This window comes from Limanda limanda, chromosome 18 (genome assembly GCF_963576545.1).
Source record: "Limanda limanda chromosome 18, fLimLim1.1, whole genome shotgun sequence".
In the NCBI taxonomy this organism is placed as follows: Eukaryota; Metazoa; Chordata; class Actinopteri; order Pleuronectiformes; family Pleuronectidae; genus Limanda; species Limanda limanda.
In genome coordinates, this window is record NC_083653.1 from 22,475,136 (window position 1) to 22,500,758 (window position 25,623).

Here is a 25,623-nt window from a genome sequence, read left to right on the forward strand (position 1 = left end):
ATTGAGGTATGTATACCAAAATCAATGAATGGGTCAGTGCACACAACCATCTTTCAAAAGTGCAAGAAGGTCTGCATTTCCAACAACAACATAAGCTGCTTAATTAAAACTTAGACATCTTTGTGAAATATTCACCCATTGTTGAACCCATGATCATTCTCCAGATAATAAAAGAAAAACACCTGTCAAGATTTTTCAACATGGACAGCAGACAAGCACACATTTTTATACCACACTCTGTGTCTACATGGATCTTTCTGTTTGTTGCCATGTACAGTTTTGCATACATTTTGGGCTGCATGTATACAGTCCAGACTCTTGAGGCTACACAGATGGACAAGTTATATTGTGTGCTTGAATTAACAACAGCTGTCATAAAAGTAGGTTTATCATTTATTATACATGTGAATCAACAATGGTGTGAACAAACAGCAAGTGTCATCTTCGTTTAATCGCTATTTGCACATGATACAGACAATTCAAAACTGACCTTAAACTTTGGCAAGGGCTCATAAGACAGGCGCAGTTGTGTTAATTGTTGCTGGTTGACGTACACATGTGAGGGCGTCGTACTGAGATAACATTAGCTCAGTACAGTGTTATCCTAACTGAGAGACATGATGGCCACAGTTGCAAGGCTCAGACTTAAGTAATTTATCATTTAAACACCTATTAGCTGATGACTTTTTTAATATGACCACCATTTGGCATAGCACAATTGCAGAGACCCCACCACGTCTTACATTTATAAAACACAATATGTGTCCATCAGATACATAGGGCACAGTGAATTCTGTGAACATTACAATATGTAACACGATGGGACAAGTATAGTCCCTACTTTAGAACACACAGGAATAAGGGAGACCTAAGGCACTACCGGTGTTTTTTAAAATCTCCTCTTGTAGGAGTACATTCTGTCTATGGGCCCATTTCAGTAAGCAACTCTTTTGCTTCAAGTGTTTCATTCTCTTTGGTCTGCTCTGATATAAACCCATTCTGTGGCTTACAAACTTCCACAAACAGTGGAAAATCTGACAAGCTAGTATTGCACTCCTTGTCTTCATTTTCATCCTCTCCTTCGTCCTTCCCTATTCCTTCATCTGCAAAGGGTATGCTGCAGTCAAAGGTGGGTGTGCTGCAGCCATAGGCCTCACTGTGAGGCCGGCGAGCCTCGTCTGGGATGTTCTTCTTCAGGTCACGATTCCTGTTGCGCTTGGCCAGCTTTGTGACAGAGCCCAGGCGGTTGAAAATGTTGTCCTCGGATGTGGTTTGGTGGTGCTCGGCTCCGCGTAACCGGAGGTTGTTCAGCTTGGTGTCAATGCTCTCCTGCGAAGAAGTTTTATAGGTGTTGGTGTCCAGACTGTTAAAGATAGCACGGCGCTCTGGGGAAAGCATGTCCAGAGACACCGCACGCTGGTCTAGGCCCAACTGACGTCTCTCCATGCTTCGGATGGTGGCGGCTCGCTGCAGCTTGTCATGGACCTCCACACTCATACGTCGACGCGTCTCCCGGAACTCTGCTCGCACATTTGCTTTCCACTCTGCTGCGTGAGCCTTGATCTCTCCAACCTTAGCCAAACAAGGGGAGAACAAAGTTATTATAACTCAAAGATAATGCAGCAGTCCAATTAGGTCATTTTCGAAATGAATAAATAAAAATTTTTAATCTATGACATTTCATTAACCTTTACACTCAATAAAAGTTTCTGCAACAATAAAAAATAATCTCATTCCAATGTACTGGGTATACAGTATTCACAAAATTATGTAGTTTAATTATTTTCTTTGCTAACTATTTGCAGCTCATAATCATACAGTTTTCAGTAATGGGTCATTGAGAAATGTCTTTGTTTTAGATGGTATAATGGAAAAAAACACAAATTACAAATAAAAAATAAAAAACATTTGCAACTAATAAGCTCAATTCCCCTTTTAATTTTGCCTCATTCAAAATAATGAGTGCATACTGTAATTAGGTCTGCTTATACTGACACTATAGTAACTGACAAGATTGACGTAACATTTATTATTTCATAAATTTACATTTTTAGAGAATTTTTTTTAAGAATTCATTATCATAATGTATATCAATAATCTACGGCCCTGTTCAGACCTGGTGTTAACATCCGTCCTGACAGATCAGATCACATGTGGACCTAAGTAAGTCAGTTCACACCTGGCATCAAAATGTGCTTCCACAAGGGTCTCAAACTGTGATCAGATCTCACTTGTGTGTGTGAGAGGAAGAGAGAGTTAGTAAAAAAAAAAAGATAATCATTATGTGGTGGTCAACGATTATATTGCCACACAAATTAATCCAAAAGTGGGCCGCGGACCCGTTAATAGTGGGTTTGCCTTTGCCTGTGGCAAAAAAATAATTTTTTCTTTTTTTTTGAAGGGGATTTTTTATGCAGCGGAGTGCCATCTATTCACACTCCTTAACAGTATTTGAAGAACACCTGCAAAGTTTGTTTTCATATGCTTATTGAGCATGAATCTTTTTGAATTGCACTTTTTGTTTCATTTATAGTGACTTTGTTGATATAAGCTGCTACTCAAGACACTGAATTTTTTCCATAGTGCATTGTTGGTTGTACGATTCAGTGAGTGAGTATTCTCTGCTAAAGCTACATTATTTGAGTATTTTTTAAACTACTTCTCAGTTGTTGGACTTTTTTATTTCATGTTTGTGCATGAAAGCACTGTTGAGTCTGTTAAAAAAGACTGAAGTTACTGAATCGTTATGTATGTTGTATTACCTTGTGTCCTTAAAAAGCACTTTTTGGTTTTTAATTCAAATGCAGCTAATTGAGTATAGAAGGGAATTTTTTCCTCTCTAGCATCGCCACCTGCTGGTCGTTAAGGTTTATCATTAAACTTGTTTTTTTGTGTTGGCATACTGTAATATTCTGTACTATCTCAGGTGCACCATCTTCTCATTAAATAATTTTGAGAAGTTGAAAATGTTCCTCGATTTGGGTCGCGGCTTGTCATTAAGGGGTGATGGTGGGTCCAGAAGCCAGACCAGTTGAGAACCACTGGGTCAGAGGACATCAGTTAAGGAGGAAGTTGTGTTTACACAGCCAAAAGAAACTGGCGACATGTGGTCTGAGTGATTGGATATATGAATGCTCCTCAATGGGTGAGTTCACAACTGTACTTATAGCTGTCCATTTGTGACCAGATCACTAGAGATGGATGTTAATACCAGGTCTGAACAGGGCAGGCCAGGCTGGCATACTCTTCGACAAACAGGGTGTGTCTCAGTGGGATAATCTCAAGAATCCCACTGCAAGGTGGAGGTCGTGCGACAGTCAGAGTCATCTAGAGGCAGCTTTACTAATGCGAAAAAAGGCCCACATCATTACAGTTTGTGAATAAGTGTTACTCTTCTTCTATTGACAACTTTGGTGGTGAAAGCTTGCAATAGAATATGATTAGAATAACATCACAGGATCAATTCTTCATCATTTAATTAACATAATAATATATAAATCATGAATTATGCAGTCACAATATCGCCAGTTTAATAAATTGGAAAATGTCAAAGCTTGCGCTGCCCTGGTCAGAAATGAAGCATGATGTCTGTATTAATCATTTCTTATGTGAGCATACCTCTTCTTTTGTCTTTTTGGACAGTACCCTCAGCCAGTCACCAATCATGTTCAGCACTGCAGCAAAGTAAGCTAAACCCCCCAGGATCCAGAACCACACCAGTGGTCTGTACCACTTCCGGTATTCAATCCTCCGGTCTCCCCCTGATAAGAATACAAGGTATGAATACATAAAGAAGAAGATATCACTTCCGAGGTGAATCTCAAAGAATCTTAAACAGTCACAAAATCACACAAAAGTTCATTTTGGTTGGTAGTGTGGTCGTATTTGTGACAATCCTCACACATTGCATCTCCATCAACAGAGTGGAGCCTGTCTCATTACACTTATTCTCCTTTCTCTCCAAGCCTAACTCATGTCAGGCTATAGATAAAGGGCCAACCAGCAGTACATTTATAGATAAAGGGCCAACCAGCAGTACATTGTAGTGTCTATGCTCAGGGACTTTCATATCTAATCCAGATGCCCCAGACAGAGAGGCACCAACTCCTACTCTTTTCTGCTTTATAGCAGAGGAAGACATAAGCACATAATGTGATTAAGGTATGCATGCTTTAGGCTTAACTATCCAATGGGATGCGAACACCTACAGGTAACATAGAGAGTACCAGCAATTCTAGCCTTTACAGGTTAGAGATACTGATAATGGAGTCTACTTTAATAAAGCAATAATCAACAGAATTTCACACCATTGCTATGAAACTTTCATCCATCACACATAAACTTCTTCTAATGGACATATCATCAGTGAGACTGAAGCAAAGCCTGAGCTGAGCTGCTGTATAAAATGAATGCATTGCGAAATAAACTGATACTAACACAAAGGGTGTATAGATGATTTACCAAATCTTACCAAAAAAATGGAGGGTTTAGAACTAAGCAATCCAAACATGCTTCTGAGTTTTTATCCTTGTCATAGTATTTGAAGGCAGGGGCATTACCTGGATTACAATTCATAGTGCACAAAACAACATTCCACTTGTAACGACCGTTACAACCTGCTCACAGGACTACTCATCAAGCAAGTGAACAAGCGAGACAGATTGATTCCATTTAAGAGCTTATTTTTCTATCTTTTTTACTGTGACTTAGCTAAGGGGTGGGTGCCTGAAGAACACTAACTTACAATAACTTAAAATTAGCACAGTCACGTTAATGGACTGTAAATAATTGAATTGTTTACCATAAACTCATAATTGCATCTCTATCATTCTTAACTATATAAAATATTTTCCTAATTCGATATCATAGTTTTTTCTCCCGTTTTAGTCAAATCGAATATTTTTGAAATAAATAAATCATAAATCAAAGTAAAAATCTGTAATCAGGACTTCGAGGTCAGACATGTCAATTCAAGAATACACCGACAATGACAGACCAGACCTTACCTGCCACATAGTCTCCTATTCCAACTGTTGTCAGAGTAATGACCACAAAGTATGTGGACTCCAATGCCGTCCAGCCCTCAATGTGTTTGAAGATCACTGCAGGGATGGTGACGAAAAGGATGCAACCAGCCAGGATGAAGAGTAGGGTGGAGGTCACACGGATTTTAGTCTGACTGATCTGGTTGTGTTTATTCTATCAGAGAGAGTCAGATACACATGTAAAGCAGTGTAAGCCATGACATCAGATTTAACTCCTTTGTGAATGTCACAGAGCCTGAGAGAGGACAGTGATGCATCAGTCCCAGCAGCTTTATTATCCCTTCAGCATGAGCACTGAATATGATGAGAGGAGGATACTGTGTTATCTGTAAATGTCTCTGAGTAGGATGAGAGTCATTTGTTTAACAGGAGACATTTTATTTATGTTTAGCTGTTCTGTGGTGGAATTCATTAATTTCTGTGTCTTCTGTTTGTGCTGGAAATAAAATGAGAATTTCTGAAACTAAAGACACAGATCATACACATTTGTTTTTGTGTACTTATCATAACTTTGGCTGTCTGTGTGGCAGAAGAGATTCGGTTTGAATCAACACAGCTGGTTGCATACTCCATTTGTTGCTTCAGCGTCACATCAATCTTTTCCAAACTCTTTGCCCATGACTTAGAACTTTCACTGTGCAGAGTGCAAAAGGAACAGTATCTACCACCTTATGAGCGAAATTGAATTCACATCTTTGCCAGGTTAAATTTTTTGTCTTTCATATGTTCCCTGTTGCGGCTGATCACCTCAAACTCAAATAATATGTACAGTGTGAGTAACCTGCAGGGACATCTGAGCAAATTGTGCTTTGTGTGTCTCACAAGTTGAATATTACTGGAAGTGTTGTCCTATTGTGTGTTACTGTCCCCCAACAGATGGACCAAATTCAAAATGTCCGTATACTTTCAACAAAGCTGACATTTACAGTGTGACTCACCCGGAACATCTTCTCCACCTTGGCAATGCTTTTGACAAATATGGTGCCGAGCTGGTCCCCAACCCCGGCCAGCAGGAATCCAAACAGTGGGATGCCAAATATTGCATACAGAATGCAAAAGATCTTCCCTCCCTCAGTGCTTGGGGCAATGTTACCATAACCTGGATATGCAACAGGAGACAAAAAGTAGTTGTTATTACATTTACTTTTTATAATGGATGTTCTGTACAAGATGCATGCCAGCTTTTAATTCTAGTAACACTTCACAGACTATTCTGTTCATCTATTATCCTCAATGAGACAGGGTGGAAAAAAATGTTAAAAAGTGAACTGACATCCTTGGTCTATGTTCACCTCAATTGGTTTTATCTCTCACCTGGCTGCACTGAATATAAACAAATGGATTAGAATATAAAGCTTTATTGTCATTCTACAGGATGCAATGATGTTGACAGTGCTCATCAAGTTTAGTGGAAACAACATCTACCACCATAAACATTATTTCATCAGCAGACACAATATGCAAAATGAATACATTTCTGGTAAAAACTGAATATGTGCTTATTGCATTTGAATAAATAATCAAATAAATTGATGATAGTGCACTGGTTTAATAACGAGCATCATATGAAGTAGAGAGCAGGGTTAAGGCACAATTAATATAATTTTTTGTTAAGTGTTCTTATGGCCCAGGTAATGTATGTTCTGAGTTCTACTAATGCAGTGGGAGCTGGAGATGTGTTCCAGGGAAGGCAGGGGGCAGTACTCCAGTACCCCCTCTTATCATTATTGGGTGTGGTTACAAGTGATGAAGCAACCACAGATGCTGGCTGTTTTTTCGAAGGTGAAACAAACCAGAGAGGGCAGTAGAGCACTTTTTCAACCTGCTGTTGAGGTAGTTGTGACAACACCACAGCCTGGTTTTTGAGTAGACAGAGGTTTACACACAGGACTGAAAATTAATAATTGGCAATTGTTGTAAAGCAGGGAGATATTTTGTCTCTTGTTCCCCTTTATATTCATGATGTAGCGCTGTATTAATATAGCACTTTCTAGTCTTGTCGACCACTCGAAGCCCTTTACAGAAGAGTTTTACATTCTCCTACTCACATTCATACACTGCATCTAATTGCAGATTGAGTTCAGTATTTTGCCCAAGAACACTTTTGCATGAGGAATGGGGATGACTGGGACCAAACCATCGACCCTACTAGTTACCGCTCTAACCCTTGAGCCACAGCTGCCCCCCTATAATGATTCTAGGTAGGGAGTTAATGTTCATGATAAGACTGTGAACATATTATATACAGATGATGTTGTTTTACTTGGTGAACATGTATATAGATTAGATTTGCAGTTTCAGCTGAATATTGCTGCCAAATTGTGCTGGAAATAAAGAAAAAACACACATAGTCGATTTCAGGAAAAAAGACTTTAGTAGGAAGTTCAGTTGTTTTTAATTTGGGTTCACTAGTGTTATTGTTTACTGTTCAGTGCAAATATTTAGTATAAACACTGAGCATATGAAAAAGGCCGTAGATGTCGGATCAAAGTTGAAAAGTAAAGTTGAAAGAACAGGCATAACCTGTTTTACAGCGCATTCACCTTTTCTGTTTTGTCCCACATATAGAAGATTGGTTTGTTTATATATGGTTTAATAAAAAAAAATTAAATAATATATATACAGTATATATTACAAATATATAATACAATTACAGTACCGATGGTTGTGATGACAGTTCCAGCGAAGAAGAAGGCACTTCCCAGATCCCAGTGACTGGAGTTGTAGGACGTGTCACCAATGGGACTCACTCCGGCATTCACAGCCTCCACAGAGTGCTGGGAGGAAATTCAGAGACAGAGCAACATAAGAAAACCTTGGTCCCACTCAGGTGTCTTTGGATGATGTAGATTCCTTTTAGATTTACCATGTCTCCACTCCTTAGTGTCTTTTGGGCTCTATTTGCTGCTGTGATTGTTGCTACAGCTTCTGTTTCGTTTATGTGCATAGTGTTAACTAATACTGACATATCTTCAATCACACTATCAAATCAATCAATCAAAAAATATTTGCACAGCCCATATTCAAAAATGCCCTATAATTATATTAACAATGTGCGCCTCTGCCTTTAAAACTCAAACTGCAATAGAAACAACACATCATTGTCAGCTGTGTGACTCCTAACATTCAGTCATAACTGATCACACTCATCAATGTTGTTGCATTTGACAAACTCCATGCTTCCTGTTCCGGATGACTGTATTGAGGAGTAAATAATATCAGGGAGCAGCTGGCGTCACTACTGTCTGGGTTGATAAAAACAGCTGGCCGTTCAGATGCTGTAGGACAGAAGCCAAAGAAGATTACTCACTGAATTTCAACTCCCCATCTCCCCATGAGTATCTGCCGCTGTGCTGCTCATACTCTCATTGATTGATGGTGACATAGCATTTTCTTTCTCAGTCATTTTAGTGTTCCCATGGCAATGCAAAGGAGCTAGAGACGACTATAATCTCTGGTCGTTCTTTGCTGCTGTGCTTTCACTGGTCAACAATCAGGATGTGTCGAGTATGAATTATGGGTATTGATTTTTTTGCCTGCTCACAGGTAATTCTGTTCTGCTGGCCAATAAGTTTGCTGTGCTGCTAAATCTCTAACCAACAGTAAATAAATCTGTATGGGCTTAATTGATTTGACCTTTTACTCCTGTGGTGGTTTGAAGTTGCTTTGAGTGTTGCCTTACAGCTCATGCGGTCTCAAACTGATCATTACAGAATACTTTTGACACACTTTGATAACAGCTGCTGTTTGTATTGAAATGCTTACTGCATGTGGTTAGCTAGAGAGGAGGTCTGGCTTGTAAAAGTTTCTCTGCATAAACTAGGTCCATTTATACTCACCTCGCTGCATTTTCACATTAGATTAACCTGCAGAGATGAATCTTAGCTGAGCAGGATTTTGACGGCATTCAAAGGCAATCGGAACATTGTTGTGAACTAGATTCCAGATTTCCAGATCCAGATTCATTAAGGCTTTGCTCATGCGAATTCATAACTAAGTGAATACTATCTCTGACCAGTCGAGCATTTCAACTCTGAATGAGACGTAATCTCCTTCCATAATGACATAGCTCAAACCACATATCACATAATCATTCACCTATATGGCCATGCGTGTGTCGGTGTCAACAGGAAGCGGATTTAGTACTCTGAAGTTTGTTGCTTGATAACATAACATAATATCAATCAGGATGAGCAATGCTGAAAAAGTAAGAGCAGGGTGATCTTCAACCAACTGTTACAGACAGTAAGTGTTAACATTCACCTCTTCCGAAAGTCAGTGTGCATGTAGCCTGAGAACTTCTCAAACACGAGGGGCCAAATCTAACTGCAAAACCAGTTGTTATAAATGATTGATTCCTTCACTGAATTGTCTCTGGCCGAAATAATACTTTCGTTCTGACGTACAGCCCAATGTCAGAAATTACTAAACTAAAGAGATTTGAAGAGGAAAGCATTTTTTTTCATTTTGTTCATTTTATTTTATCTCATTAAAGACATCATAATTCATAAACTGTTATGTTCTCTACTGCTTCCAACTGTTCATCTGCTTTGGTGTGTTGTGATCATTTTTCGGTCACATTTGCTTCTCTTTGGAGACTTTTGTTTCCTCCAACACAAGGTTCAGCTACATTCCACTAAATCAGCTCTTTCCTCACTCCTCACTCAGTTCAACATACAATCACTGTAAACTGATGACCATCCAAACCTCAATTTTGTTTATTTATTACAACTTTGTTAACCCGCAAAATTTGTGTATAAGATATATTTAACATATGACGTCTTTGATAACAATTGGGCAGGTTCTAGGCTCTGATTGGGCCACTCTGTCTTTGTCCAATCCTGTCTTAAATAGTTTGAGATGTAAAAGCTACTTAATGCCAGCTCTATTATTATGGCCAACACACTTGCAGCTATCTGTAACAGTTGTCACACCATGATTGTTTCTGTGGCTGTGGCAATAAGCTTTTCACCAAATAAGTTGCATACCGTGTATCACAGCTGAAAAAAGTTTTAGATGAGCTGAATGACCATAAGCATCATCGTCATTCCACTTGTCCTTATGTCAGATCTTTCAAGGGCCTGTAAAAGGAAATTCCTCATATTTCTCTGCCACCTTATTCCTCCTGTTACATAACATTGGCTGCTTCTCTGTGTGTGTGGCCCTGCATATCGTATGGGTTTAGTTGAGGTGTGGTGATGAGTTGCAGAGTCAAAAACATCAGTGATATCACACCCAGTGCCATTCTGCTCTGCAAGTGTCCATCCGAGCAGATGGAAACTCAGTGTGATGAGTCCCACTCAGTGTGATGAGTCCCGCTCAGTGTGTGGCAGATAGCTGTGTGGCTGGCTGAAGGGCAAATACACAAGGACAACTGAGTTGCTTCATTCACTGAAAGTCAGCCTCTGATCAAAAGTTCTACTTTGTTAGGTGTGTAGATCAGGCACCCTGATAAAGTAAAGGCTTAGCTGTAACACACAAGCCTCAGTGCATCAGTTTGAAGATCATCTAAATAATCTCACAAGAGTATCACTGCTTTGACAAACGGGGAAATGTAAAGCCCTAGATAGTGGTGCATGGGCTGCTTCAACCTTTGCAGATGGAGGGAGGATAGTGCATTTGATCCAGTATTCATGCTTAGTCCCTCTGTGCAATGTACAATTTTGTGATGTTTGCCAATTATTGATGACATTGGAAAAGAGTCTCAAAGTCTTTTCTCCATCAAGAAAAATTTACTAAAGAAATGAATAATTGAATAATGTAGAATTGAACTGTCTGACTTTTCTGTTTGTATAACTTAATGAGTATTTACTTTAATAAATCAGGTTGGATCTGATGGATTATAGAAGGTATGACATTTTATTATATTATCAGAATCTATTCTGTTATTGTCTCACCTTGAGAGTGCATGTGTGTGTGTGTGTGTGTGTGTGTGTGTGTGTGTGTTTGTGTGTGTGTGTGTGTGTGTGTGTGTGTGTGTGTGTGTACAAGATACGGTCAAAACTTGACAGGTTAACAGGTGTGTAACTGAGATGACTACTAAGTGCTAATGTAGTACAGTAACTCAGTGTATTGATATGTGACGGGTCACTGGCTAGTTTGTGAAAAAGTGATGACATGAAAGAAAAGTGTGAAATTCACCAGTGAGGCCATCAGGTTCCAGCGCTTTGTTGCCATGTTGTACATTACACTGCAATTCTCTGCTAATGAAAAAAACATAATAACCCATTTTACGAGTAGGCTACCAGTAATTTAAGAATTACAGTGTTTGAAGACGAAATGTATTGGCTGTTAGTTGTTTCTTTTAATCATGACCACCATTGTTCCATTTTTTGCATAGACAAATTATGGGGTACAGCTGATAGACAGCAAGGATCTGACTGAGCTGTGAATGGACTGTGCTCTGAATCCCAGTATATTTAGTAAATGGTCTGTATTGACTGTATATAGCTCTTTTCTAGTCCTGATGACCACCTAAAGTTCTTTACAGTACAGTTTTCCATTCACCCATTCACACAGACATCCATAAACACCATCTATGTGGCACTTAATCTATGAGAAGGGGAAATTTGGGGTTCAGGATCTTGTAGTATCCAAGGACACTTTGGAATGCGTACTATGGAAGACTGGGATCGAACTGCCGACCTTCTGGTTAAAGGACCAACCCTGTTGATGTACTTTTAAAAAAACACTCACTGCTATACACTTTCTTGAAATGCTATAATCTAGTTTTTTTTATCAATTTTAAAGAACTGACATCTATATTTTCGAGTTGAAAACATTTTACATTTGGAATAAATAGAATCCATTACTGCAAGGGAATGTTGATTTTGACCATGAGGAAAAAACCTAAAGTCAACAACAGCACCGAATAAAACCGTAAATACGTTTAGGGCATCCCAGACTTTTAACCCAATTCATTTAGGATGCCCATCCCAAACTGAAAAGTTTCTTGCATGCAGATCATACCTAAAAGATATTGTGCAAGTGCATAGCCCTCAGCAAATATGTCCTGGAATGGATTTTTTTTACAGTCCTTACAAATCTCACATGCTATGCATGATAGGAGTATAGGACACACGTCTATATCTGCACACTGCACCCTGTTTACCGTCTGCACACAGCAGGCAAGCAGCTAGTATTCAGTATTCAACAATACATCAGGAGGACACAGCTGGATGTTGCTTCACATCAGCATCTAATGTAAACACAGACTAGCAGAAAAGGTATGGCTCTATTATGCAGGTCTCCGGAGAATATAAACTGAAATAATGAATCATCAACTTCATTGCATAGTCCCAAGGGAAACAGTGTGATGCAAACTAACAGTAAATACAGGAGGAACTTGCATACGCCTGTGACGGCCAGATATCGATTAGCTAAGCTCTTTTGAGGATCTATGAATTCTGCCAAATTTTAGGCAGTCAACCCAGACCGTCCCTTTTCCATAGTAATATATTTCTATAATGCAGCCAAAATACCCAATCCTTAAAAGACAGCTACACTTTTCGTAAAAAAGATAAAAAACAAATCAAAAATTTAAAATAAAAATAATTCAGTTCATCGCACTTTAGGCATGTTCATTTGACCTTTAACTAATTTCCTGAATATCGGTGCGGAATTTCATATGGAGAGAATGTCACCAGGGTTTCATGTTCTTTAACATATTAGCAAATGCACAATGAAAAATGATTCCTAATTAAAACAGTAAAAACAACTTTATAATTGACAAAACTCTCCGAGGCTGTGGTCTTCTGCCATGCGTTCCTTCATTAAGGTTCCTCTTAGGGTTAGCCAGTGAGATCTCTACCTGAGCATGACTGCCAGCCATAACCTGTTTCTGTTTAGCCATATAGAAAGGCAAGAAAAAATTTGGAAAATGCATCTTATATAATGGTAAGAAATCAAAACAAATTTTTTATAAACATGCAAAATGTCTATTTTAAGGCCTTTGTTTGGTGTTTGGTTATATATTCATTAGCCATTATCACTAACAATAGGATTCATCATGTTGAGACTAAAAAAGAAGACGAAGAAAGATTTTTTGGAAAAGATTGGGGGAGCAGTATGATGCAGCCAAGAGGAGTTTGTGACAGCAGCCTTTGTAGCCCCCAATCTATCCAGAATATAAAAAACACTTTAGAAGTATATTATCTAGTTTACTTCAAGCATAGTGAAAGCCCTATATTTCAAGTCAATCCTGCTTCTTGGGTGCAAGTGCTCATATTTTTGAGGGTATTTCTACAGTTGTTGCTATTACCGCTGGACCAAATAATAAATTATTAATAATGTGGCAGAAGCTTCATAACCTGAAGGCTTGATTTTGCCTCTTTGAGCTAAACATTTTACAATTATCACTGGATATATCACGTGTTTTGTTAGCAGGCCTTATGCACCACAGCAGCAGCGAGAGTGCTCTCTCTAAGATTAAGATAAGAGTTGGGCGTAAATCAGGTGGTGAACAGAGAATGTTGTTGTCCAAGAGATACAGTATATGCAGCAAAAAGTAACTGTACTGCAGCACGCACACGACATACAAGATATGGAGGCCCTTAAAACTGCAGATTCTTGTTTTAACATTGTTTTACTGCAAGAGCATGCTTGCTATGTAGCAGCATCGCACCTCTCAGCATGATTATCTGAAATCAGTGAGCCTTAGCAGCTGTACTCAGTCGTTTCCCTGCAGGCTGCAGCCTTTAGCTCATTCCCCAACTCATCTTCTCTCTCAAGGAAATTGATCTGATACCTGATAGCTCTCTGGTTTTAAGCCATTTTCTTACTTCGTCTAAGCAAGATTTATGACCACGTCAGTGTTTGCTTTTAGAACTAACATGCAAATGCAGAACTGACACTAACTGTGGCATATGTGAGACAGTGCTATCTTTGTCAGCTATTGTTAGATTCTGGTTAGAGTAAAAAAGCCAATGGAAAGGGAGATGACAATCTGATTGTTTTTGTAACCAAAGTAACAAATGCAATCTAACTCATGCACTATGGCTAAATTAGATTGATGGAAGAAGAAAAGCCTTGACAATCAAAAGTTGAGCAATTAGCTAGTCCTGTGAAGCACTGTCAGTGCGTTCATCGTGGCACTGCTGGTGTGCAGTATCACCAGAAAGATAGTTCAAGGGCACAGGAACAGAAATGTGCAGTGTAGCCATAGTTAGTGTTGTAAATGGGAATGTGTACAATGCAGTTCTCTGAGCCCCTGAGTGTGTAAGGCAGTTGAATAAAGCTGGCACTGATCCACAGCAGCGTTCTACTTTCAGCTGCAGTGGTTGTGCTCTGCATTATCCTGTCCATTATCATACAGGGTTTCACTATTGCTGAGGCCAATAACCACCCAGGACAAACAACTGGCTGTTACTATGCTGCTTTACAAGTGGCTGTCAGCATTTGGCCATGAAAAACTCGGGTGTTAGCAGAAAAGTGTTGTAACAACAGGGGGATTACAACCAGTTTTTGATAGTTGTCTTTGAGATTAATTTTCTTTTGCATTAAGCATCAAAACAAGTAGGGATTGGATATACGATGATTAGTAAGGAAGAGAAAAGCAGCTCTTCAGTTTTAAAAATGTGTGAAATTGTTCGAAAATTGCTTCAAACGTAATTTACACTTTCTATTCTTTGTATTTCTTTAATCAAGCATATTTTTTTTTAAAAACTTAATTTTGTATTTTATTTTTATCTTGACATGAGCAAAGAGCATCTATTTTCATTAAGGTATTTATTTATAGTCCTTCCAATTCAATCTGAAAGTGAAGATAAATATTGTTAAAATATTATTGCAGTGCTTTCTTTGTTTTGACAGTCAGTTGTTGTCTACACACAGATGTAGAGACAATTACATTCGACCCCTCTCTCTGGAATTTAATTGAATACCCCTGCCTTATAGCGGTGTGGCTGCAAGGACACACACACACACTTTCAGCAGAGCCTCACATAGACCCTTTTTGCGCCATGGGGACCCTTGTATATTTGACAATCTGTATATGGCTCACCTGATTTGGAAATCTAATTTTAAACGAGATCTGCTCTTATCAATGTCCAGTTGTTGGTGAATGAAGGCTAGCACCAAAAAAGTTGCTTTTTTAAATCAAAACAACTATCAGAAAACAATGCTACTGCGCTGTCAGACCCGTTTGCTCAAAATCTTAGAGCTGTGGAATGGGATGCCATGTTGGCAAGCTGATTTCCCCAGAGTAGAAATACAGTCATCTATCTTTACCACAGCTCTCTATTACTTTGTTTGATTGTCCTGCGGACAATATCACACACCCTGTGCAACTTAATTGTTATCTTTTATGTGCATCAAACTCCCTCCTTTGGTTTCCTGCAGACTGGCTCTTTACCTTTACTTTTCGGTGAGATATGGTACATTCAGAATTCCAAGGTCAAATCTCTGCAGTGTTCACGCAATTTTATCGGCCCTGGTTCCAGTGATCGTGATATAAGTATGACACTGTGTGTGTTTGAACTGTGTTTCACAGCATTAAACATCTATCCATCACACTGCTCATAAACTGAAAACACCACAATTACACCTTACTTTGATACAGTTTATAGACTACACATAGCATGGCATGGCAAATGTAACAACCATATACCAACAGCTAGTTGTCATGCAAGTGGCACTGATCAATTTTTCAAGCCTGCTTGTTAGCTAGCTGCTCATTGATGAGCATATTTTTGATAATGTGAATAAAACAGATTTTAAAAACTATGAAAAGCCGTATGCTGGAATTCAGTGATGAATCTACTAAAGGAGTCACAAACGTCACAGGTAAGTGTTTACACATGTGACATGAAGAGTCTTCAATACAGCTGGGACTGCCCAACCAGAAGTTCACCCATGGAGCAGAATGTGACTTCCATAACAAATGTTTACTAATATGCCACCATAAATGTATGTATTAAACACTCAAACTCTTATGTGTTTACTGAAGCCACAGTTTATGTAATTGAACAGTGTGTTTGACACATGAACCTAACATGAGTGAACTGAGAACATCTTCCAAAGACTATACAGAAGACTGTTTTTTTGCACATTAACCTTTGTCTTATAATCAATAAATGTTACTTTGGTGAATTAATGTTTTCATCGTCATAAATGTCATAAGAACACATAAGGAACGTACTGACTGATATTGTTCTCAATTGCCAATGCTTCATTTTTTAACTAAAATGTCTACTTAAAGGCTTGTGATTAATTCCAAACTCTGACAACATGTCCATCAATGTGTTCTTGTATGATACTGTACATGTTGCTGCTGTTACTTTAGACCAAATGTGATCCCCAAAATTAAGACTTAAGCCAAGAGTTTCATAGATAACTTTATTGGAAATTGAACTACTTATTTATGTACAATCAACCAACAAAAAATGAGGATCAAGGTAAACATTATCTTAATTATCACATGAAGATTAATCTCTAGTGCTTAATATTTAGGGAGTAGAAATTACAGTAGAAATGTTACAATTGAGAAAGAACAATAGTAAAGTCGTACTTCATATAAACCTTACAGTACTTGGTGCAGTAGTCTCATCACTGTCAGAGTTAGGTCCAAAGCCTGGCTGGAGGAACAGAAGCTGCTCTTTCATTTAAAATGAGCAACAGCATGTAGTTAGACTGTAATGATGGTGATAGCTGCTCTGACGTCTGTTCATGTTCTGCAGATTAAAACACTGTTGGCAATATTTTACACACTAACACTAACACTTTTACCATTGATTTAAGCATTTACCATGCCTGTTTCCAAAGTGTCATGTTTAAATCCACCAAAACGTACTATGTCAGTCAGCATATCACTGTGACCTTTGCCCAGGGGCAACAGGGGGATGTTAGCTTCTATCTGTATCCTGTCCTTTAAATGGTTAGTGCTTTGCCCCTGTTGAATAAAGTATATAAAAACAGGAAGAAAATAAAGCTTATTGGGGCTGATTAGTGTAATAGGAGGGAGAATGGTTGGGATGTTTTCAATGAAGACAGGAGGGAGGGAAGATGACTGATAACTTGCATTGGGCCTCATTCCCCAATATCTTGTAAGGATTAAAGAAAAATTGTTCTTGAGAATGTTTCTAAGAAAAATCTATGTTAGATTCATAAAGTGTTCTTAAACTGCAGAATTGTTTGCACCTGCACTCTTAAACTGATAAGTGTCTAATAAGCATTGGTTAACGCCCACAATGCTCATAAAAGGGCATGAAATAAGTGTGCACTGTGCACAAAGAAATCAAAGAAACTGAGAAGTCCATTTAAGAAGTCAAGAATGACTAAACAGAAATATAGAGACGGTGGCACGCTGAACTGAACTATTTAAAGCTCTTATATTTTATAGCTGTGGATACAATATAACTTTAAAAAAACGCTAATTGGGATAAGGTAACATGTTGACTCAGAGCTGCCGGGAGAAAGACAGCTGAAGTAAAAGAATACTTTGATCTCAAATCTGAGGTCAAAAGAAATATTTTCAAACACTGAAGTGAGGGGGGGGACAGGCTGCAGCGGCAACCAAAATGGTGGATCTCCACATGCGCAGAAGCACCTCAGCCGGAACATGTGTAACAGAGACCTTTGCGCTTGAGAGGAAATAATGCGATCGTAGCAAATGAAAGTTTGTCTCCTTCTGTGGTTTTCTCGCCTGTGAAGTGAGGGTTCAGCTGCAGCTATACTTCTGCTGACACCAGTCATTCAGTTTTCAGTGATGACACCTTTAAAATTACAGAAAAACTATTTAGTCAAGACATGATGGATCACAATGAAGGAATCATCTGAATTGAATGTGGTAATTACCAGGACAAAACGCAGACAGTTAATGCTTAAGTTTAACAACATTTAAAACGATACCTAAACATTATGTTAAACTGAACTATGGCAACGTCTTCATGGAGTTTTAATAACTCACATTAATACAGCTCACATAATTCAAATGTGTGCCAGAAAAAAAAAAAAGCATTGTAATCTTAACGTTGGTTAAATCAAGTTTAACTTTAATACCTGGTTAACACAGGTTAGCAGCCCTGAGGGAACTGCTATAGCAATGCTATCATCGTACTAGCTAGCTTGGATGGCATCATAATTCACATTCATTGTGACAGTTATTAGCATGCTAACAGTTTCACCTTCTCCCGTCAGAACCCATAGAAACACACAGCTTTTGTGAACCATAGTGAAAACATGTTAAGATAACAGGAGTTTACTCACCGAACAAACTGGATATCAGCTCCTCTGTAATTATTGGTCCCTCTCAATGCAAACGTGAAAGTACCTGTTTCCAATGCTCTTACGGAGGTGTCTATTGTGTCTATTGCACATGCTGATGCAGAGATTCCCCATTATGTCTGGATCCAGGTCCCTCTCTGCTGCACAGCTATCTGAGCTGGAGCAGCACATCATTGGTTCCACAGCACTGCATCCCGAGCCTGACGGTACATGGACAGGGCTCGGACAAAATGTTTTAAATAATGGGAAATCAAGCAATAGCCTGTGTCAGGGACAGGGGAACACAAACTCACTGCAGCTTACATTTTCTGCATCAGGTCAGGGTCAGGCACAGGTTCATTTCAGGCTCAGCCCACATTGAGCCCACTGCCCTCATGCACCCGGCCTCTCCTGAGCATCTCCCATCTCAGAGTCAGAAAGTCAGCTGGTTTTTCAGAATCAACAGGCAAAAATTGGACGGAACATTTGAATTAAAAGCTACAATACCATGAAACATGTGATACAAAACAATGTATAAAACTTAATGACTCTTTTTGAGTTTTCCTCTTCATGTCCATGTGTCTAAAATTTCTAAGACACTTTGCAAGGGTAAAAATATGCACTAGAGTCTTTTTTATAGATACAAAATATTAAACATTATGGTAATTTAAATCTTATCATACAACTGCAGATTAAAACATGATTCTGTTGCACAAGAATATCAATAGTCAAATGAACATAAGAGTGATCTTGAGTATTGCGTACATTAGGTTATTACATAAGAACAAATCCCAGATAAGAAAACATTGATGAATGTCCAAATCTTCTTAAAAAATGTTTGGTTTAAGAAGTCATTTCTGCTTAAGAAAAGTTGGTGAACGAGGCCCGTTGTTCTCTTTGTACAGATTATTGTGAGACTCAGAGAACAGCTAAATTACATAGAAAGGATTGTTCCACTAGTTAGTGTTTAAGGAAGATTATTTGTGGCCATCACCACACAGAGATTTTATATTTCCTAAAGCTGTGTGCAGCACTTTGATTAGCTCAGCACCTTCTGGCTCCACCCTATCACGGACTGAAACTGCCAAAACAAATTAATCAATGAATCAATAATACATATCAATTTATTTATTTATGTTTACATTTATTTATTTCTCTATTTACGAGGTGTGTGTTAAGGTCAGATAATCACCATATTACATATCACATATAACTATCTTCACACTAGAAGAGCTAGTTTGTGAGTAGCCATCTTTTTAATTTAGTGATGGTAACAGGATAAGTTTGATCATGAACAGGTGTTACATTTGGCTTTTGCTGGTTTTATAAATGACTAAGACAAGAAAATGAAAAGCCAACAAAGAAAAAAAAACTACGTCTAAGACCAGACTACAATTTAGTTTACAAATAATTTTACCAAAATTGCTCTTAATTTTTGTTTGACAATATATTAAATTTTATTTTCAATGAAGCAGTTCCATCTCCTGTGCTGCAGCCTGCAGCTCTCCACTGCGCTGGTGTTATGTCACAGAGTTTCATTGTCATAGTATTTTGCTACTGTAGATTTGTAACCCCCCCAGTCCTGAGCATTGTAAACGTAGAATTTATTGCAGGGTTATTGTAAGAGGTTATTTTGTATCCTCTGGATTCAAAGGGTTTGTGTTATATTACAAATATCAACGGTTGACTCATATTGCAAGAGTTAGATTGAATTTGATTTGCTATTGTAGTTGCATCTATCCTTCATGACTTCATTGTTTCATTCTCTGTCATGTCGAGATGTATTGCTTTAATATACAACATCAGACTGGACACATTCTTATTCATACATCCTGTCTGGTTTTTGCATTTCTTTCAGCCAAAATGTATTTGATAGAAGTTTGCTTGACTGGAATGCTCATTCTCAGTCTCCACCAAGAATAAAATCTCACTATCAACTAATCTTACTAAATAATTGAAACTTAAAAATGTGTGGTTGACTAAATGTTAATAAAACTAACATTGACTTAAAATCTCAGGACAATCTCTTTCAACCAGCAAACCAAAACCCACAGTTCATCAGTTGATCAACTTCTCATTATAGACTAAGTTTACATGAAAACCAATATTTCGATATCAACCTGATCGAGATAATAGTCTGAATAAGAAACTGCCATGTAAATAGCTTTTTTTGATGATTTTAAACCGAATAAGGTTATAGTAGGAATGAGAAATAATCAAATTTAGACATGTGTAGTATTCTGATCTAAGACCCATTATGTGTATGTCTGAATGACATTATAATATCCTATTTCAGTTTTCGATGCATTTTGCAATATCAACATAAAGCAGTTAACACCTGCTTGATGACTCATGCCCTGTTTTGAAAAAAGATGGAAAAATAAAAAAAGGGTTGTAGCTTACCTAGAAAGAATACATCTAAAATAGTTAACGATAGCATAGTGCACTCTTTCAGTTTTTAAACTGGCAGAATAACGTTGGACGTTAAGGTGTAGTGGACGGAATGATGTGAGTCATCATTGGCCTAACTCTGTAACATGTAAACAGGAATGAACGGAATATTGTATTAGAAACTCTATTTGTGTAAACACTATAATTTAAATAAGGTGTTATTCTGAATAAGGTCAATAGTTGGAATATTGTTGTTCATGGAAACATGTCTATAGACTCAAGAGAGCAGAAGTTAAAGTTTTTTACCCACACAAAAAAATCTCAAGGAATATTACACCAAGGAGTTTCAAGGATATATGCGAGCCATTAATACATTGAGAAGTTTGAGACAGTTCAGTGTGGTTTGAACCAGTTCCAGGGTGTCTGGCTGAGTGTGGAGTATGCATGGAGCTTGAATGGCGTCTGATCAATGTGAAGCTCAGGTTGCAGTTTACCTGAGTCCCCACTGGGGACCACATCCAGGCCTGAGGAAAGGCTGGGGTATCGACCGCCAGATGCTCTTACCTTGATGATAGCCTCCAGCTCATCTGGGGAAACACATAAGTGTTTCTGCAGGAAGGATGCTTTCTCTGCTGTGATGGTGATCTTCTGGTTGTTTTCAAAGGGTTGCTCCAGAGCTTGAAACACCAGGCCGCCTGCCACCAAGTAGGCCACCACCACCACGAACACAGCCAGCACCGTCTTCAGCTTCATCATGGTGAATGGGGCTGAGCCATCAGCCAATGCCTCCATGCTAACCACCATGCTGGCAGGGCGGGATGAAACAGAAAGCCTCGGCACTGCGCAACCCATCGGGTTCTGCATGGTGGCCAAGCTGGCGTGCACCAGGCTGGACTGCAGCATGCCTGGCTGCACCTTCTTCGGGGGGACCAGGTTGGTTTGTACTTCCACTGAAACAAAGGACAGTAATATATGAATGACATAGTGATGTTAACTGCTGATGAACAGCATAAATGAAAGAAATGGTAATGACAAACTTATCTGCTTTAAACATCAGTTAAAAAGATCAGAGACGGAGTGAATTCATCTTAACAGACTGTGAGAATTTAACAAGGCTTATCAATCTACTAATTCCAGACATTTCTGTCTGTCTGTCCGTCTGTATGTGGAATGCATTTTTTGAGAACCATTAATCTTATCAGCTTCACATTTATGTTTTGTTAGGGAACCAAGAAAGTGCGCTATTAAATTTTGTGCAATTTTGATATGACAGCTCAGTAATAATAAGCTTTACATATAAAGGTGACCGGCACTCTAGCAGAGACAGCTTGGAGTCATCAGTGTAAGTGACATTGTCGATCATGACAACAGGCACGCTGAAGACAAAAGCTGATTCTTCACATCTGGGTTTTTGCGTAGAGTCATACTTAATCAAACCTTGACAGCTCTTCCTGCAGCAGCAGTGGTGCAGCTTCTGGGTTTTTGAACTGACTACTTGCTGCAACCGAATTACTGCAGGTCATTTCAAAAGTTTTAGAAAGAAGGCTGTAACCAGTATTCCTACAGGTATGCTTGAATTTGGCAGTGCAATCTCCTAACGCCTTTTCTCCCCAGGAATATTATTTGCCTGATTGATGTCTGTCTCTTCCAAAACCAATGTGATTCAAATCTGTTTTACCAACAGCCTTATTGTGAAGGGTCAGACTCACATTAAACACGTGCAGATGTTGCTCTCTATCTAAGCCTGTAACATGATGAAGCTACAGAAATTTTGAATTTAATAAAAAACACATTTATTTCCCAGATAACTTTGTCCCAGACACCTTTGCCATTTCCTCTGTCTGCATGAAGCTCTGTATGCAACGGGTGTCAATTTGTTTTTAGTCATGGGCGCAACGTGATGTAGCTGATGTGTGTTGCACTTAAATGTCAGGATATCTTGCCTCTGAAGCATCGTTTTTGACAATTTTTTATTTTTTAACATCTTTCTTGCAAGTTTATACAAGCGCTCTACTTAATCAATAGTGGAGAGATCCATGGGTTGCCAGAGGCTCAGGAGCCAACGCAGGTCATCCCCTAAATGGGAGACATGGGACTCCAAACTGCCCCTGATGGCTGTCCCTTCAGTGTGAGCAGAATTTGTGAGTGAGACAGAAATGCTGTATATGGGAGTGGTGTGTTTCAATGCGACTTGTAGTGTAAAGTGCTTTGAGTGTTAGGAATAACACCCGTAATCAACAGAATCACCACAAATACCCAAAGAACCTGGAATAACAAAACAACAATCTTTTTGTTTTTGACTATTGATCAGACAAAATAAACATACTGAAGAAGTCATCTTGGGCTTAAACTATTTTCTGACATTTTATAAATTAAATGACTCACGGGTTGATCAAAGAAACATTTGAGGGAACAGTCAAAAAACAAACGATGATTAGCCGCGCAGGAATGTACAATTATATAAAAACTCGATCTCACCTCAGTGACTACTAACTAGCTTTATCTGAAATTGTACAACATAATCATCAGCAGATGAAGATCAAACAGAAATTCCTTTCAGGTGAAATAACAGCTGGCTAGATTGAGAGATGCAGTTGAAGGCTCCAGACAAAGCAACCTTGATTAGATAATTACTATATGGCTATATCTCACTGGTGTACCTGATTAAAAGTGTTCATCTCCAAAACATATTGCTACATGTCACACCTTTTCCTGTGATGCTGCTAATGATCAATACATGTGTTAGACTCCAGTAAGTGTTGATTGGCTACCAGGGGTACTGACGGCCCATAACACATGGTACTTTTCATCATCTGCTCAATAAATAATGTTATGTAACAGCAGGCTGGGGAATCGTGACTGTTGCGCCTTATCCTGCTGACACCAGGGACACTTGTAAACCAGTGGAGTATTTTGAATGTGTCTTTGCTCACATGCAGGTGAGGTGATGAACGGTAGGCTTTAGAGATGATACGATGAATGGTCTGAATATCACACATGCATACGGCCATGTGCTGACCGTGTAAATCACCTATGGACTGTTAACATGTGCTGATGCCGACGCGCTGGGAGGACGTGACACACATGTAGTATTTGTGGGCATCTCCCAGCCGCTGAATGAGGTAATGTTTCACTCAGACCCTGCGTGCATCCCCCCACTGCATCAACTGAAGCATGTGGTGACTATACAGTCTATGGTGGTGACTGACAGCTCCTGTTCACGTTTTCCAAAGTAGTGTCGTTGTGGCCATGTTTTACTGATGTAAATTCCTCCTTTGGTGTGTCCCCGTGTCAGCACAAGTTCCCCCATCCTCCTTAATAAAACTTCAGCATCAGCCGCTGCTTTGCCGTGTTTTTCTGGAAAGTCAAACTGTGGTCAGCATGAATTTTCTAAGCCTGCTGGAGCTGCATGGGAGGCTATGGGGAGAGCCCGTGCGGCAGCAGGTACAATTTGACAGACTGCAGCATTTCATTTCAAAACACACATCATGAGATCATCTGAAAATGAATTGTCGCCATACATTGCACTGTAGAATGTAATGGGGAAATTCTGCTGGAACCACGGTTCTTTACCGTACAGCAGCCTCTGCAAAATATGCACTATTACAGTAATTGATGGTCTAACCTGGTGGAGGGTTTATGTTCCCTGGTTTTCTTGGATTCTCTGTCGGAAATTTCATCTTGTTTCTCTGGCTGTTGCTGCTGCTGCCGAGGGAAATAGATGTCTTCAGTCTGTCAGGTTCCCGTCAGTCGACTTTAACCGAGAGAGGATGGAAAACGGCAGGGTGTAAAAACACATTCTCCGCGGCATGTGCTGCTGCTGTAATGTCTGTCAGACTGGCTTGATGCAGCTCCTCTTCTGTCTTCAGGAGCTCACACCCTCTGATCGCCGCATCCCCGTCTGCATTGTGGAGTAGTAAACACCGTGGGCGCGCGCAGCTGGAGACCTTCTCCATTGAAGAATGCAACGTTTACATGGTGCTAGATAGATTTTTTTTCTCGTATTTACTTCAGACTGCCTGAGCGGCGACTCTATACTGCCAGTTAAAAAGATCTGGCATCCACGCCACGCACCACCGGCTTACCAGGCTGCTGCGCACTACCGCGCCAGTTCAATGGAAAGGAAGGAGAGGAAAGAACCAGTTCAAACCTGGAATTAAATGCACCCATTAATCTCAGCGTTGTGCGTTTACAATATTGTTTAAAAAATACAATGAACAAGTCTCAATAAATCGATGACTGTTTATGGATTGTAATGATTTGATATGGCCACTGGAAACCGTAGGGATGAAACTGAGATGGCTTCTATAATCCTCATTTATTACTTGCTCCAAGCTCACGTTACAAACAGCAACAACTTGCATTCCCCGATGCAACACACTGAACCCCGTATCACTCCGCTCCTGTCGTGAACCCACACAACTGTATTAGTGCGCGGCACTATATCCTACATCCCCCTTTCTCAACATGTAGATTAAACTTCAGCCTTTTAACTGCTTATCAACACAAAATTTGTTGTTCTTCTAAATTAGCTTATATCAACAAAACTGACTGAATGACATCGTTCTTTTTCTTTTTCTCTCTGTAAGAAGAACATAAGTAACTAAGAATATCACTAGAAAACATTTCAGATATTCAAGCATTTCACTTTTCAAGTAGACCTCATTAGTAACCATATACACAGAGTTTACCATTTCAACACTCAACATTTCACTTCTCAACTCAATATATATTCCTGTTGTTTCCAGTTATTGTTTTTTTTTTTTTCTTTTTTTTTTTATAGATATACAGACTGTAAGCTTGTGTTTACGCCGTACACCATTTAGCCACAGTCCTTAATGTCGATTCATCTGAAAGTCTTTGAACCTCTTGGGGGTTCTGATGACTCGGCCACTCCTGGTATTAGTCAGGTTCGGTGTGGGTGAGGAATCACAGTCCGCAGCCTCTGCTGTACTAGAAGATTCTGGCAAATCCTCATGCTCGCAGT

The 25,623-nt window shown here is 39.1% G+C and overlaps 1 protein-coding gene across 1 annotated transcript; it reads right to left on the minus strand.

The window, feature by feature from the left end:
- Positions 1 to 921: 921 nt before the first annotated feature.
- On the minus strand, positions 922 to 24,316 carry kcnk10a (potassium channel, subfamily K, member 10a). The gene is made up of 7 exons (XM_061091886.1): positions 24,262 to 24,316; positions 21,201 to 21,586; positions 7,705 to 7,822; positions 5,984 to 6,144; positions 5,007 to 5,199; positions 3,619 to 3,761; positions 922 to 1,572 (listed from the first exon to the last, which is right to left on the minus strand). The coding sequence occupies exons 1-7, from the start codon at positions 24,314 to 24,316 to the stop codon at positions 922 to 924; spliced, it is 1,707 nt and encodes a 568-aa protein (XP_060947869.1).
- Between the last annotated feature and the right edge of the window lie 1,307 nt (positions 24,317 to 25,623).

Bases quoted from the DNA above. Each gene is read 5' to 3' on its own strand.
- kcnk10a (XM_061091886.1), bottom strand. From the start codon at position 24,316: ATGAAATTTCCGACAGAGAATCCAAGAAAACCAGGGAACATAAACCCT. The intron at 21,587-24,261 runs GTTAGACCATCA...CCTTTGTTTCAG, and splicing joins GAACATAAACCCTCCACCAG to TGGAAGTACAAACCAACCTG. The intron at 7,823-21,200 runs GTAAGAGCATCT...ATTTCCTCCCAG, and splicing joins AGCTGGAGGCTATCATCAAG to CACTCTGTGGAGGCTGTGAA.